This window comes from Puma concolor, chromosome A1 (genome assembly GCF_028749965.1).
Source record: "Puma concolor isolate L17-30 chromosome A1, mPumCon1.1.hap2, whole genome shotgun sequence".
Taxonomy (NCBI): domain Eukaryota; kingdom Metazoa; phylum Chordata; class Mammalia; order Carnivora; family Felidae; genus Puma; species Puma concolor.
In genome coordinates this window covers 150,886,973-150,901,704 of record NC_141667.1, presented here as the reverse complement: position 1 = coordinate 150,901,704, position 14,732 = coordinate 150,886,973, and the positions used below count along the sequence as shown (strand labels likewise).

General features: G+C 44.7%; 1 protein-coding gene across 4 annotated transcripts in view; it reads left to right on the top strand.

The window, feature by feature from the left end:
- MAPK9 (mitogen-activated protein kinase 9) overlaps nucleotides 1-14,732 on the top strand; it is a 58,997-nt gene that overhangs the window by 29,099 nt on the left and 15,166 nt on the right. For 3 of the 4 annotated variants that reach the window (XM_086706509.1, XM_086706505.1, XM_086706513.1), the window contains exons 4-5: nucleotides 2,484-2,542; nucleotides 7,147-7,285. In XM_086706509.1, coding sequence (XP_086562635.1) covers nucleotides 2,484-2,542; nucleotides 7,147-7,285 — 198 coding nt within the window. The remainder of the gene's footprint in view (nucleotides 1-2,483; nucleotides 2,543-7,146; nucleotides 7,286-14,732) is intronic. The other variant, XM_086706523.1, reaches the window with a different exon arrangement.

Genomic DNA, 14,732 nt, shown 5'->3' with positions numbered 1-14,732 from the left:
GACCGTGAGATCATGACCTGAGCTGAAACCGAGAGTCAGACGCTTAACCGACTGAGCCACCCAGGCACCCCTGTTGATAAAATTCTTAATTAACCTTGGGGAAATTGAAGTCAGCCAGAAGCAGCATGGTCCAGTTTGGGTCACTGAAGAGGGTTAGCAATATCAATTAACCCTGTAACCATTTGAGTTTCAGTATTTCTATTTCTATAAAATGGCAATAGTATGAACCTAACAAACTGAGACACTACATATTCTTTTTAGAAAAACGTTGTTCTAGAAGTAGCTTTTTACCTTGTACTGTGGACATTTCAGGTTTAAATATGTCAGTAGATGGTGTGATATTCAAGATAGCTGTACTTGGCATCTCCACAGAAATCAAAGCACTGTAAATTTTAAGGAGAAATTGTAAGTTTCCAGAAAATGAGGTACTCAGGCACATTGGATGTCCACCACTAGTCTCTAAGCATTATTGTAAGCATGATTTTGATAACCTTGCCTTGTTATAAAAAAAATCATCACATGTTACGTCTGGAAGGGTCTTTGGAGATCACCCCTTGTGACCCCTTTTTTTGTTGATGAGTATTTAAGACTACACTCAATTTCATGCTGCTCCCTTTGTTTTAGCATAAGTGCTGGATCTTTCTGGTATAGGGACATCACATGCAAAACTAAGATAAGTTTATTCTTTTGAGTTTGTTTTTAATTTCTCCAGTGTATGCTTTATTTTACTTTTACATTTAAAAATTTTTTTCAGATTATACAAAAGTATGGTTATTATTTTTTTAATTCAAACGATATAAACAAAGAGGCAAAAATCCTTGACTCTCACAGTTCATTATCATTAACATTTTGGTGAGCATTCTTACATACGTATGTACATACACACATGAACTCGACCTTCTGTGTTATTGTAAATACTGCTTTTTCCCTCATGGAATGTTTCTGGACCTCAGATATATTAATGAACATAGATGGAAACCATTTTTTAAATGGTACAGATGCACAGTATTTATTTAACTAGTCACCTGTTCCCGGATATTTAGATTGTTTCCAGTTTTTGCTATTATAATCAATACTGCCACAAACATCCTTAACATGTACTTCGCACGCTTGTCCAGGTCAACTTCTTGGCCAAAGCATACTCTGCGCACTTCTGGTTTTAATATGCTGACACATTGACCTCAAGAAAGACCATCAATTTTACACTTCCATTAAGAGTATCTGAGAATGGGGTGCCTGGATGGCTCAGTCGGTTGTGTGTCCAACTTCAGCTCAGGTCATGATCTCATGGTTCCTGAGTTTGAGCCCCGCATCAGGCTTACTGCTGTCAGCACAGAGCCTGCTTCGGAGCTTCTGTCTCCGAAGCAGTAAGCCTATACATATGTATATTTATAAAAGACTATCTGAGATTTTTGTTGTACTTTACCAATCTAAGAGATGACAAATGATATCTTATTCTTGTGAAGTTGAGTTCTTTTCCATATTTCTATTAGCCATTTATTTTTAAAGAATTTGTTTTCTGTGGCCTTTGTCCATTTTTCTCTTGGGCTGTTGGTGTCTTTCTTATGCATTTAGGGAGGATCTTTGGATGCTAAAGCTACCAACTCTCACTTCTTTTCCATTTGACCCCAATTAAGTTGTTTTTGCCATGCTTTTTTTTTTTTTTTTAATTTCAGTTTGGGTTTAATGTAATAAAATTTTGTAGGTTTCCTGTCATGCTTAGAAAAAGGCTTTTCTACATTAGAATTACATAAATGTTTATCCATGTTTTAATGTTTTATGATTTCATCATTTACGTTTAAATCTTTGTTCCATTTGGAGTTGATGTGAAGATTGAAGTATGGATCCGATTTTATTTTTCCCTCAGTTAACCAGCCACCCCGGTTCTATATACTGAATCATTCCTCTTTCCCTTGGTCATTTGAAATGACTGAGGATGTGTGTTTGATGCTCAAGCAGTGGGACTCATCACTTAACTGTTGGGGTGCCAGGACCAAGGCCTGTGGTAGAGGCCTTTCTAGAACCCTCTTTAAGTAAATACATAGCACTGTGAGGGGTTCATCTTCATCATACTAAAGATACAAGTTTCACCTTCATATTTCAAAGCTTTAGAAATTTGTAGATAGTATTTAAGTTTTCACAGTTAACATATTGCTTTGTTTAGTCTTTTTCTACCCACAATTTCTATTCTTTTATGTTCAGAGCCTGAAAGACATTATGTGTTAAAATTCTGTCATAATAAGTTACTAGAAACACATAAAATGTGATTTGATTAAAAGTACATCTTATTTCCAAGGTGAGAACCCTAATCATTTTACTTTTCTCAAATGCCACATAATAGGATATTTTGGTAAAGCTAATAACAATAATAAATACTGAGTTCTGCTGTGATTTGTTTTTCAGTTTTAGTACATTTTAACGTTAAACTTAATTTTTATAGTTAAAGTTACGACATGCTGAGGTAAAATAAATTTTCTTTTCAGATAATTAGTTTGTTAAATGTGTTTACACCACAGAAGACTCTAGAAGAATTTCAAGATGTGTAAGTATCATTTTTACTCAGTGATGCACTGTGTATCAAAGACTGAAAACTTAGAAAAGTAACTGCTTGTTTTACTTAGGAAATGTAGGTAGTAGCTATACATTTATTTATTTGTTTGTTTGTTTATTTATTTATTTAAGAGAGAGAGAAAGAGAGAGAGAGCACATGTGAGCAGCGGAAGGTCAGAGAGAGGGAGAGAGAGAATCCCAAGCAGGCTCTGCGCTGCCAGCATGGAGCCAAACGTTGGTCTCAATCCCTCAAACTGAGATCGTGACCTGAGCCGAAATCCAGAGTTGGACGTTTAATCGACTGAGCCAAACAGGCGCCCCAAGTAGCAGTATAGTTTTAATGATAGACACTTTTTTCTCTGGAGAAATGTTAAGAAAGATCGATAATAATATTCAGTATTTGTGCCTAGATATTATCATCTCCATAACAGGTAAAGGATGACCGAAAATAATTCTTCAGAGGAGACAGTGACCATTAATGCTGCCAATTCACTTTGCTGAAATACAAAATGTTTTTCTCCACTCCCCCAAAACCCAGGATTGTAGGGTTTGAGTGTTTATAATTATTATTTGAAATGATTATGTTGTTAAATATTGTATGTTTCCACAATCTGAAATAGAATTATCTTAGAATAAAATGTTAATTTATCATATTGAAATGCCCAATTCATCCTAAATTTACTGGTGTATTCATTGAAAAAATATTTGATTGCCATTTGTGTGCTAAGCACTCTTTTGAACCTGGCATACTTTAGTGACCCAAAGCAGGCAAAAATCCCTTTTATTATTTAAAATTGCAGGTGAGGGGCATCTGGGTGGCTCAGTTTCTTAAGCATCTGACTCTTTTCTTTTTTAATTCTTTTTTTAATGTTTATTTATTCTTGAGAGATAGAGACAGCGCAAGCAGGGGAGGGGCAGAGAGAGAGGGAGACACAGAATCCAAAGCAGCCTCCAGGTTCTGAGCTGTCAGCACAGAGCCCGACCCAGAGCTTGAACCCACAAACCACGAGGTCATGACCTGAGCCAAAGTCAGACACTTAACCGACTGAGCCACCCAGATGCCCCTTAAGCATCTGACTCTTGATTGATCTCCCCTCAGGTCTTGATCAGAGTTGTGAGTTCAAGCCCCATATTAGGTTCTGTGCTGGGCTTGGAGCCTACTTAAAAAAAAAAAATTGCGGGTGGTCATAGTCCTTCTGAGAACTTTTGAGAAGGCCAGAGAAGGTAAGCAATCAACACAAGCAGGGCAATGATGCCATCATAAGAATGTGGCAAGTGCTCTGGAAGAAGTGGGGCATGGTGTAGGGGTCAGTAGTGCTGGCAGTTAGGAGTCAGGCTGCAATCGTAAGCAGGGTGGTAGGAGAAAGACATCACTGGATTGGTGACATTTGAAGAAAGCCTTGAAGGAGGTGAGGGGTTAGTCCTACAGGTATTTGAGGGAAGATGGTATCGAGATAGAAGGAACGGCAGAAGGTGTGGAAGTGGGGCCATTCCTGGTGGGCTCTGAGTTGCAAGTGGCCGGTGTGGCTGGAGTTGGGCAGCAGAGGAGAGAAGTGGGGGACGCCTAGAGAAGTGATGGGGCCAGACACTGCCAGGCCTCTGGGCTATTGTAAGGACTTCCTTCTACTCTAAGACAAGGCAGTGAGGCTTGAGCAGAGGCATGAGCGTCTCTGACTTACATTTATATTTTCAAAGAATAACTTTGGTTTCTGGGTTGCGGTGTGGAGGACTGGGGTGTGGAGGATTGTGGTGTGAGTACTACAATGTGAGGACTGCAATGTGAGGACTGCAGTGTGGAGGACTCCACCATGGAGGATTGTAGCATGAGGATTGTGGTGTGAGGACTGCAGTGTGAGGACTGCGGCATGGAGAACTGTAGTGTGAGGACTGCAGCGTGGAGGACTGCGGTATGAGGACTGCAGTGTGGAGGACTGTGGTGTGAGGACTGCGGTGTGAGGACTGCAGTGTGGAGGACTGCAGTGTGGAGGACTATAGTGTGAGGACTGTAGTGTGAGGACTGCGGCATGGAGGACTGTGGTGTGGAGGACTCCACCATGGAGGATTGTAGCGTGAGGATTGTGGTGTGAGGACTGCAGTGTGAGGACTGCGGCATGGAGAACTGTAGTGTGAGGACTGCAGCGTGGAGGACTGCGGTATGAGGACTGCAGTGTGGAGGACTGTGGTGTGAGGACTGCGGTGTGAGGACTGCGGCGTGGAGGACTGCAGTATGAGGACTGCAGTGTGGAGGACTGTGGTGTGAGGACTGCGGTGTGAGGACTGCGGCATGGAGGACTGCGGTGTGAGGACTGCGGCGTGGAGGACTGCAGTGTGAGGACTGAGGCATGGAGGACTGCGGTGTGAGGACTGCGGCGCTGAGGACTGCGACGTGGAGGACTGCAGTGTGAGGGCTGCAGTGTGGAGGACTGCAGTATAGAGGACTGTAGTGTGAGGACTGCAGTGTGGAGGACTGCAGTGTGAGGGCTGCAGTGTGGAGGACTGCAGTGTGGAGGACTATAGTGTGAGGACTGTAGTGTGAGGACTGCGGCATGGAGGACTGTGATGTGGAGGACTGCAGTGTGAGGACTGCGGCGTGGAGGACTGTAGTGTGAGGACTGCGGCGTGGAGGACTGTGGTGTGAGGACTGCGGCATGGAGGACTGCGGTGTGAGGACTGAGGCATGGGGGACTGCGGTGTGAGGACTGCGGTGTGAGGACTGCGGCGTGGAAGACTGCATTGTGAGGGCTGCAGTGTGGAGGACTGCAGCATAGAGGACTGTAGTGTGAGGACTGCGGTGTGGAGGACTGCAGTGTGGAGGACTACAGTGTGAGGACTGTAGTGTGAGGACTGCAGCATGGAGGACTGCGGTGTGGAGCACTGCAGCGTGGAGGACTACAGTGTGGAGGACAGTAGTGTGAGGACTGCGGCGTGGAGGACTGTAGTGTGAGGACTGCGGCATGGAGGACTGCACTGTGGAGGACTGAGGCGTGAGGACTGCGGTGTGGAGTACTGTAGTGTGAGTACTGCGGCATGGAGGACTGCAGTGTGAGGGTTGCAGTGTGGAGGACTGTAGTGTGAGGACTGCAGTGTGGAGGACTACATTGTAGAGGACTGTAGTGTGAGGACTGCGGCGTGAGGACTGCAGTGTGGAGGACTGTAGTGTGAGGACTGCGGCGTGGAGGACTGCAGTGTGGAGGACTGTGGCGTAGAGGACTGCGGTGTGAGGACCGCAGTGTGAGGACTGCAGTGTGAAGAATGCGGTGCGGAGGACTGCAGTGTGGAGGACTCCACCGTGGAGGATTGTGGTGTGAGGACGGTAGTGTGAGGATTGTAATGTGGAGGACTCCTCTGTGGAGGACTGCAGTGTGAGGGTAGGGGAGTCGAGAGTGGAGCCTGGCACTGGCCCAAGCCCCTTCTAGGTTGAAGGTGCTCCCAGCTGAAATGAGGCGGGCTGCAGGCTAAGCAGACTGGAGGGCGAGGTAGAAGCCGGGATCAGTGTTGGACATGGGCCTCGAGACATCTCTTGGATGCCCAAGTCGGCCTGGGAACTGGGCGTTTGGGAGAGGGGCCTGGATGGAGGGTAGGAACTTGAGAGTTGACGGTCTGTGAATGATATTTAAAGCATTGAGATCAGAGATCAGAGTAGATGACCAAGACTTGTGATAGAGAAGAGGAGGAGGCCGAGGACCAAGGGTTGGCAGCCCCAATGGTAAGAAGTTGGGGAAAGGAGCAGGGCACAATCAGCCAGGGAAATTTTGACACGGCAGTAAGTCATCAGGAGCCTTGAGGAGGACAGTGTCAGCAGAGGGGTGGGGCTTATGCCCCACTTACTCAAAATGGGAGTAAAAGAAAATGGGAGAGGAATTGGAGATGCCAAGTATACAGACCTCTTTGGGGAGTTTTGCTTGCAGAGAGAATAAGAATCTGGAGCACAGCTGGTGGGAGAAGAAGGTCAGAAATTTTCTTTTTTTTTTTTTTAATTTTTAAAAAAAATTTTTTAACCTTTATTTTTTGAGAGAAAGAGTGTGAGTGGGGTCGGGGCAGAGAGAGAGGGAGACACAGAATCTGAAGCAGACTCCAGGCTCCAAGCTGTCAGCACAGAGCCTGACACGGGGCTCGAACTCATGAACCATGAGATCATGACCTGAGCCGAACTCAGACCCTTAACCGACTGAGCTACCCAGGTGCCCCAAGGTCAGAAATTTTCTTAAGGTGAAACAGCATGGTTTCTATCCTGGTAAGTATGATCCAGTAGCAAAAAAAAAAGGTAAAGATTTAGGAGAATTTGAATTTTGAGATTCTATTTACTATGATATAAAATTGTTTTGTCTTTAACTTGAAATGCATCACAGTGGCAGTTTTTTCCTAAGCTTCTACTAAGTTCCATTATATGTTTACTTCTTGACAGGATACCTTATAAATGTTTGGAGGAAAGTTATCTTTCTTTTATTTTCTTTTCCTTTTCTTTTCTTTTTTTGCTTTAGCCAGTGCAATAACTAGGTAGTAAGTTATTACTGTTTCCTATAAATACAGTTTAGTAACCATGAAGGAATTTGGGGTAATTTTTATGTGTACATGGCTGATCTTTTTTTTCCTCAGGTATTTGGTCATGGAATTAATGGATGCTAACTTATGTCAGGTTATTCATATGGAGTTGGACCATGAAAGAATGTCCTACCTTCTCTACCAGATGCTCTGTGGTATTAAACATCTGCATTCAGCTGGTATAATTCATAGAGTAAGTAGTGATGCCGTGTCAGTTTTGTTTTTAAAATCACAATCATTTTGTTACCGTGATTCTCAAGGTACAAAAGAATTTAATATTTTCAAAAAAAAATTCTTTGATGTTTGTTTATTTTAGAGAGAGACAGAGACAGAGAGAGGGCAAGTAGGGGAGGGGCAGAGAGAGGGAGACACAGAATCCGAGGCAAGCTCCAGGCTCCAAGCTGTCAGCACAGAGCCTGATGCGGGAGTCAAACCCACTAATCATGAGATCATAACCTGAGCCAAAGTTGGACACTTAACCGACCACCCAGGCACCCCAATTTTTTTTAAAAGTTGTCAGCATTGAGAATCCAAAGAAACCGTGGGATCGTGTCGAGTTTCCAAATCCTGTTGAGAGTAGAAGATGTTTTTGTGAAGTGCCTGGTTCTCCCCAGCCCGCTTGAGCCACCCTGGATGTAGGCTTGAGCTGCTCCATTTGATGCTGCAAAAGAAAAAAATAAAATTTTAACCTTTAATTTTGAAGTGACTTAAAAATTACAAGAACAGGACAGAGAACTACCAAATTATCCCAAACTATTTACCCAGACTCATCTATTAATATATTCACCATTATTTGAAATGGCATTTTTAAAGAGCCAGGAATTTAGGTTTGGGGTTGGGAATGGTTAGAGGCTAAGTAGTAAATTATACCATTGCTTGAGAAATCTTACCTAAATTATGGGCCAAATATCCATTTCTTATGTTGTAAAATTTTGCCACTCCAGCATCCCAGCCCCACTGTTGGGAACTCTGGGAATGGCCTTGGGTGGGCCTCTTGACTGGGCTCTCCTGGGATTTGAACGACAGCTGCCTGGACTATCAGGAAGTAACATTTAAAAACCAGTGAGATACAGTGTAATTCTGTAAGCTGGTTTTAGGAGTTCTTGTTTATTTTTTGACTTGTAGCACTGCGTAAGCAGACCATCATGATAGATTTTTTCTTTAACAACTAAAATGTTGTGTGAGGCTATAGGCAGAGATAATATAATTTTGTTGGAAACATTCTTAGCATTCCCTACGTTATTACCATACTAATTTTGTTGACAGACTGTTGTTAGATATTCTCTTCCAACATCAAGAAGTTGTAATTTCTCTGAACGAAAATCTGTGCAGGGAGAAAGATAGTGAGACAGGAACAATGAAGCCTATTCACATAGAAAAGAATAGAGAGATTTTCAGTGGTGCAGAGTAGATCATTTAGGTGCCAGGAAATGTTGGCCACAGCGGCACAGCCCACCCATTCTGAGAGGACTAAGCTGCCCTCGCCCCTCATCCTCGTCCTGGGCCTCAGGTCTGTGACCTCAAAGCCAGCATGCGTGGGCAGCGTACCTGGTCCTCCCAGGGCCTGTCTGGCGCATCACACACGGAGACGTCCTCCTGACTGGGTGCTGTTTCTTAAAATGTGGCCTTTGCTGCCACCAAGTGTTCAGTTCGAATAATACAAATTTGGTTTAAAAATAGCATTAATTCTCTTTTTTAGGTTTTTATTTAAATTCCAGTTAGTTGACATATAGTGTAATATTAGTCTCAGGTGTACAGTATAGTGATTCAACAGTTCTATACATCACCCAGTGCTCATCACAACATGTGCCCTCCTTAATCCCCATCACCTATTTAACCCATTCCTTACTCACTTCCCCTCTGGCAACCATCAGTTTGTTCTCTAGAGTTAAGAGTCTGTTTCTTGGTTTGCCTCTCTCTCTCTCTCTCTCTCTCTTTCTCTCTTTTTTATCCCTTTGCTTGTTTTTTTGTTTGTTTTGTTTCTTAAATTCCACATATGAGTGAAATAATGGCGTTTGTCTCTGCCTTCTTTCACTTAGCATTATAAGTAATATTAATTTTTTTAATTAAAAATAGACTTCCCAACATACCATTCTATTTCTCTTCCTAAAATTTTCATAGGCCTTTATATAAACGAAGACACTCTTGAACACATTTTGTGTTAAATTCACGTTTTAGAATAAATTTCCAGCCTTATTATTACTAGGCCTCGTAATGTTCAGCCTTATCAGTTTTGTAAAGGGAAACGCTTTGCCTCACTTGTTTCTCCCTTCTTGGAGCAGGAGATTCATGGGGAAGCAATACCTTCACATTCCTGGGGACCTTTTCAGGGCTGAGGCACACACATGCCCATGTTACAGAATGTTCCATCCCTGAAGGTTGGTCCCACTCCTGCTGACCACAAAGTCAAAAAGAGTCCAAAGTCCAAAGAGGTGTCTGCATTGCCCAGCACAATGTTTTGAAACCAGAGGACACCTGAGCAAATGATTCCACGGACCACTTCTCCATCCTGTCCACCACTCCACAGGCCTTGCCATTCTTGTATCTGTTCACACATTTGTGTGCTTGCCAGGCTTTGTTTTACTCATGAAAAGTCATGCATGTTCGTTGTGGGAAAGAGAGAGAAAGCAAAGAGTGAGAGGCCCTGTTGGGACCCCTCCAGGACCCAAGACGTGAACTGCAAGAGTCCTTCAGTGGGTTAACGGTTGTCCGTGAGCCTCTCCAGTCCTTTCTCCTATACACAGATCCATACACAAGATACACCCTGTTGGTTTGGCTTAATAAAGTGCTTTCATACTACACGTAAAATTTAATTATTTGAAAAATAAAACACCCACGGTCCTACCACTTTTTAGAATCACTTCTGTGATTCAAAATTTAAAAGAGGTAAAAGGCCCCCAGCTCTCCGTTGCTGCCTGGAGGTGGCCAGTGATAGCAGTTAGGTGTGTTTCCTTACTAACTTTACAGTGACACTCTCTCCTTATGCTGATACCAACATATCCGCATGTACTTATGTCCTTTTGAATTTATATTTTTCAGAAAGGGGATCAACTTTTATGTAATTGTTCTGCAACTTGCTGAGCAAGTCGGTTGATTTGTTCCTTATTTTAATTAAGGATCAAATAGTTCTAATATTTATTTTAAAAGAGGGTCCCCACTCTCTCCTTCTCATTTCTCACTCCCCAGAAGCAAACCCTGTTCTTTTAGCTGTCACATTGGTGTTTCTGTCTGTATATTGAAATAATAGTGGATCTCTATCCATTGGCCTTTTTTCAGTAGGGGACGTAAGGTACCAATTTAGCTCCATTTTACCCACCCAGACCCACTCCCTGCCACCTTTCCTGTCCCCTGCTTTCCCAGGTATTTACACTGTTGTGAATTGTAAACCTGGAAATCTCAAGTTTGGACCAGTATCGATAGTGTGTTTTATATCATCGTGACCCCCTACATGCTCTCCGCTGCACAGCCTCCTATTTATACGATGATTGTATTTCTTTTCCTTTCAACATTTTGTCCCTGAAGTTAACAGTACTTGTTTTTTGATTTGTTTGCATTTCTGTTTTCATTGTTTTGTTTTTCTATGCTCTACTTGCTAAGTTAACGCTAAGCCTTCTGCGGGGCATCTAGGTTTTCTCTCAGTTCACCCAGATGATGTGCTGTTGCATCACCTGTGAGATCTCGCTCTTGGAGCCTCAGTGCTGCTCCCAGATGGATGGGCTGCCCCCATACCTGATGTGGAGGGATTGTCCTGGACCTGGCCCAGCATTTTCCTGGTGGTTCTCTTCGCCTTTTCCTGGTGGTTCTCTTTGCCTTTTCCTGGTGTTGGACCCCCTGCTTCCGGACCCCTGTCCGATCTTTCTCGGATTACTCCCTTGTTTCGGTGGAACACATCCTCCAGTAGCTTCCCCAGAAGTGGTGCATGGGAGGTAAATTTTCTGAGGCCTCGTATGCCTGAAACTCTTTACTCTGCCCTGCCACATGAGTCATAGTATGGTTGGACATAGAATTCTCCGCTACACATTAGTCGCCCTCCAGGTTGTAAATGCAGCGCCCCATGGTAGTGTGGTATGATTTGGCTTTTGAGCTTTCTAATACCATTCTTCTTCCTGATCCTTTGCAAGTGCCCTGTTGGGTTTTATCTCTGGCATCTTCTAAAAATATTCCTTTATTTCTTGCATTCTAAAATGTTATGATGATATGCCTTGATGTGGAAATTTTTAATTGTGGTGGGCACTTCGTGGCCCCTTCAGTCTGGAAGGCCATGCCATAGAGCTGTGAGAATTGGGGTGGGGCCAGGTTCTCACCAGGTGGGATGCAGGCCTCCACCACAGAGCCCTGTCTTCAGGCTTGCGCCCCTCACCCATGCCCTCCCTGGGCCACATACCAGCACATCTGTTGGTATTATGCCTGAGGCCCTAGTCTGGAAACTTGATTTCAGTTTTTCTCAATTATGGGCCAGTACGAGTGAAGAAGGAGCCCAGGCCTCTCTTCTGGGGTGAAGCTGAGGGGATCTGGAAGGTCTACCATTACCTTTACACAGATCTTTCCAAAACCTCCCTCAGTGTCCCATCCCTGCTGCACGCTGCCTTCTGGAGCACCTGTTGTTCACTTCCTGAGTGTCTCCTGGATTTGTGGTCCCCCTTGTCTTGCTTGGGCCACTCACTGAGGTTGGAATATACTGTACTCAGTCAAGTCATTTCCTGCCCCTCTGCTGCTCTTTGTCCCCATAGAGCATGTGGGGTTTTTCACTGACAGCATTGGCGTGCCAGGATAGGCTTGGATCTGCAGGATACATTTTGGGAGAAGGCCTGTGAGGAAGAACTGGGGAGTGGGCTGGAGCAGCTGGAGCAGGTGGAGAGGCCAGAAGGAGGCAGCACGGGTCTGACCCTTTGGAGGGGTTGAGGGCAGAGTTGCAGGACAGCTCTCAGAAAGCTTTGCCCGCCCTGGAGTCCATGAGCCACCTGCCAGGGAAGTCTGGTGTCTCACAAGAAGGGGCTTCTGCCACACACAGTCACTGGTCAAGAGCCACACAGGTCAAGAGAAGCTCCCCGATGCTCCCCATGGGCCTCTCTTCCTGAGGGGAACTGAGAGGAGGTAGGCCACTGGGACAAACTATAGCTCCTGTCATTGCAGCTGCTCTCTGGGCCCCAACAGATGCTCATTCTCTCTCTTCTCCATTCTCCCTACCTTCAGCCACCACCTTGGCAGGTCACTATGGCTTGCCTACATGTGACCCAAACCTTCAGATCTGAGGGGTCTGACTCTGGTGGCTCACGGTGGGCCACTGGGTCCATGGATCCACCCGGCAGTCACCTCCCCAGCCCTGCAAGGGTATGATTGGAAAGGATACACTTGGCAGTTGGAGTGACCTCTGCATTGGTTCCTTGGCCTGTGAGGTAAGAAGTAGCACGATGGGGAAGGCCAAGTGGAAACATGAGACTGTCCCCTCAAGTCAAAAATATTATTGATCTCGGGGGGTTGGGGGGATAGAGGAGATTAGCGCCACCATTGCAACTTAAGGAATGCAGGGATAGCGGTTCTGTCATATCTCAGTTTGACTCACTAGTCCAGCCCGGAAGGAACTAGGTGGTCCTAGAGAGTGTAGACCTCTGCGACATAACCAGCTCATAGTCCTGGTTGCAGCTGCTGTGCACAACTTGGTAGAGTTGCTGGAACGATTAATAAGGCCCCAGGGATGGCGTGAAGCCATTGACTGCACAAATGCATTCATCTACACGGATTGGAAAAGAGGATCATAACATAGCTAGAAGAGGTCTGGACCAGTCTCCATGTTTTACCCGGCCTCCCAACCCCCTTCTAAGTGGGTCTTTGAGTTGCAAGGTCCATGCAGAGCTTTTGTCCAGTAGTCCTCCAGATAACTGCTTAGCCTCCCATGCCAAGGTTCGGTCACCCAGGCGAGTGGCTATAGGTATACCCTGTGGAGAAGAATTGGGGAAATCAAGGCAGTGGATGTTTGTCCCCATGTGCAGAGTCCTCCTTCCTAGGATACCTCTTCAGTCAGTGGGTTCTGATCTGAGAAGTGACCAGGCCTTGTGGTGCTTTGTGGGGTGATGCCCTCGGCCTCCTCCTCTTCTGCTGCCCTCGCCCTTCTTCGGTTACACATGCTTTGTGCACTCTTGTTGGCTGTCCCAAGGATGCCACACTCTGTTTACTATCCCCACACCCTGTGGGTCAAGCCCCAAGTTCAGGTGTCCTTCCTATTTTAATGTGTGTTTCTTATTTTCCTTGTTTGGGGTGTTTTTCAAGATTTAAAGGGACAGAACTGTCTTGACTCTGCTGCCTTGAAGCTCTAAGTCCAGTTGGTTTTGGAAAGCTGCACCTGGTTTTGTGTGAAGGCTGATGAGAGAGCGGCACGGAAGTGGGGAGCCTCCCATTAGCAGGCATCCAGAGGTTGGCCACCTCCCCCAAAGCCTGCCAAGACCACTGTCTACACCGGACAGCCTGATTTGCATTTTATTATCACAGTTTTCCAGCAGATGGCAGTAAAGTATGTTCCAACCAAATCAGTAGAAGACAAGAATTTTCTGACAGGTGAAAGGGGCATGTTTTCTTTTCTTTCTTTTTTCCAAATTTAAATTCAGGTTAGTTAACATACAATGTAGTCTTGGCTTCAGGAGTAGGACCAGTGATTTCATCTCTTACATATGACACCCAGTACTCATCCCAACAAGTGCCCTCCTTAATGTCCATCACCCATTTAACCCATCCCCCTACCCACCTCCCCTCCAGCAACCCTCAGTTTGTTCTCTGTATTTAAGTCTCTTATGGTCTGTCTCCCTCTTTATTTTTATCTTATTTTTCCTTCCTTTCCCCTATATTCATCCGTTGAGTTTCGTAAATTCCACGTATGAGTGAAATCATATGGTATCTGTCTTTCTCTGACTGACTGATTTCACTTAGCATAATACCCTCTAGTTCCAGCTACGTAGTTGCAAATGGCAAGATTTCATTCTTTTTCATCACCAAGTAGTATTCCGTTGTGTATATACACCATATCTTCTTTATCCATTCATCAGTCAATGGACATTTGGACTCTTTCCATAATTTGGCTATTGTAGATAGCACTGCTATAAGCATTGGGGTGCATGTGCCCCTGCAAATCAGAATTTTTGTATCCTATGGATAAATACCTAGTAGTGCAATTGCTGGGTTCTAGGGTAGTTCTATTTTTAATTTTTGAGGAACCTCCACACTGTTTTCCAGAGTGGCTGCACCAGTTTGCATTCCCACCAACAATGCAAAAGTGTTCCCCTTTCTCCACATCCTCACCAACATCTATTGTGTCCTGAGTTGTTAATTTTAGCCATTCTGACTGGTGTGAGGTGATATCTCATTGTTGTTTTGATTTGTATTTCCCTAACGAGTGCTGTTGAGCATCTTTTCATGCGCCTGTTGGCCATCTGGATGTCTCCTTTGGAGAAGTGTCTATTCACATCTTCTGCCCATTTATTCACTGGACTGTTTTGGGGTGCTGAGTGTGGGCATGTTTTCTAACTCACTCTGCAGTTCATTGAACTGGCCAGTGGTGTAGCTGTAGTAACCCTTCTCCCTGTGGCTGTGCTTTAGATCCAAGGCCAGAGTGTATTTCAGGGGCTGCTGGGTGGCAAAGTATAGACATT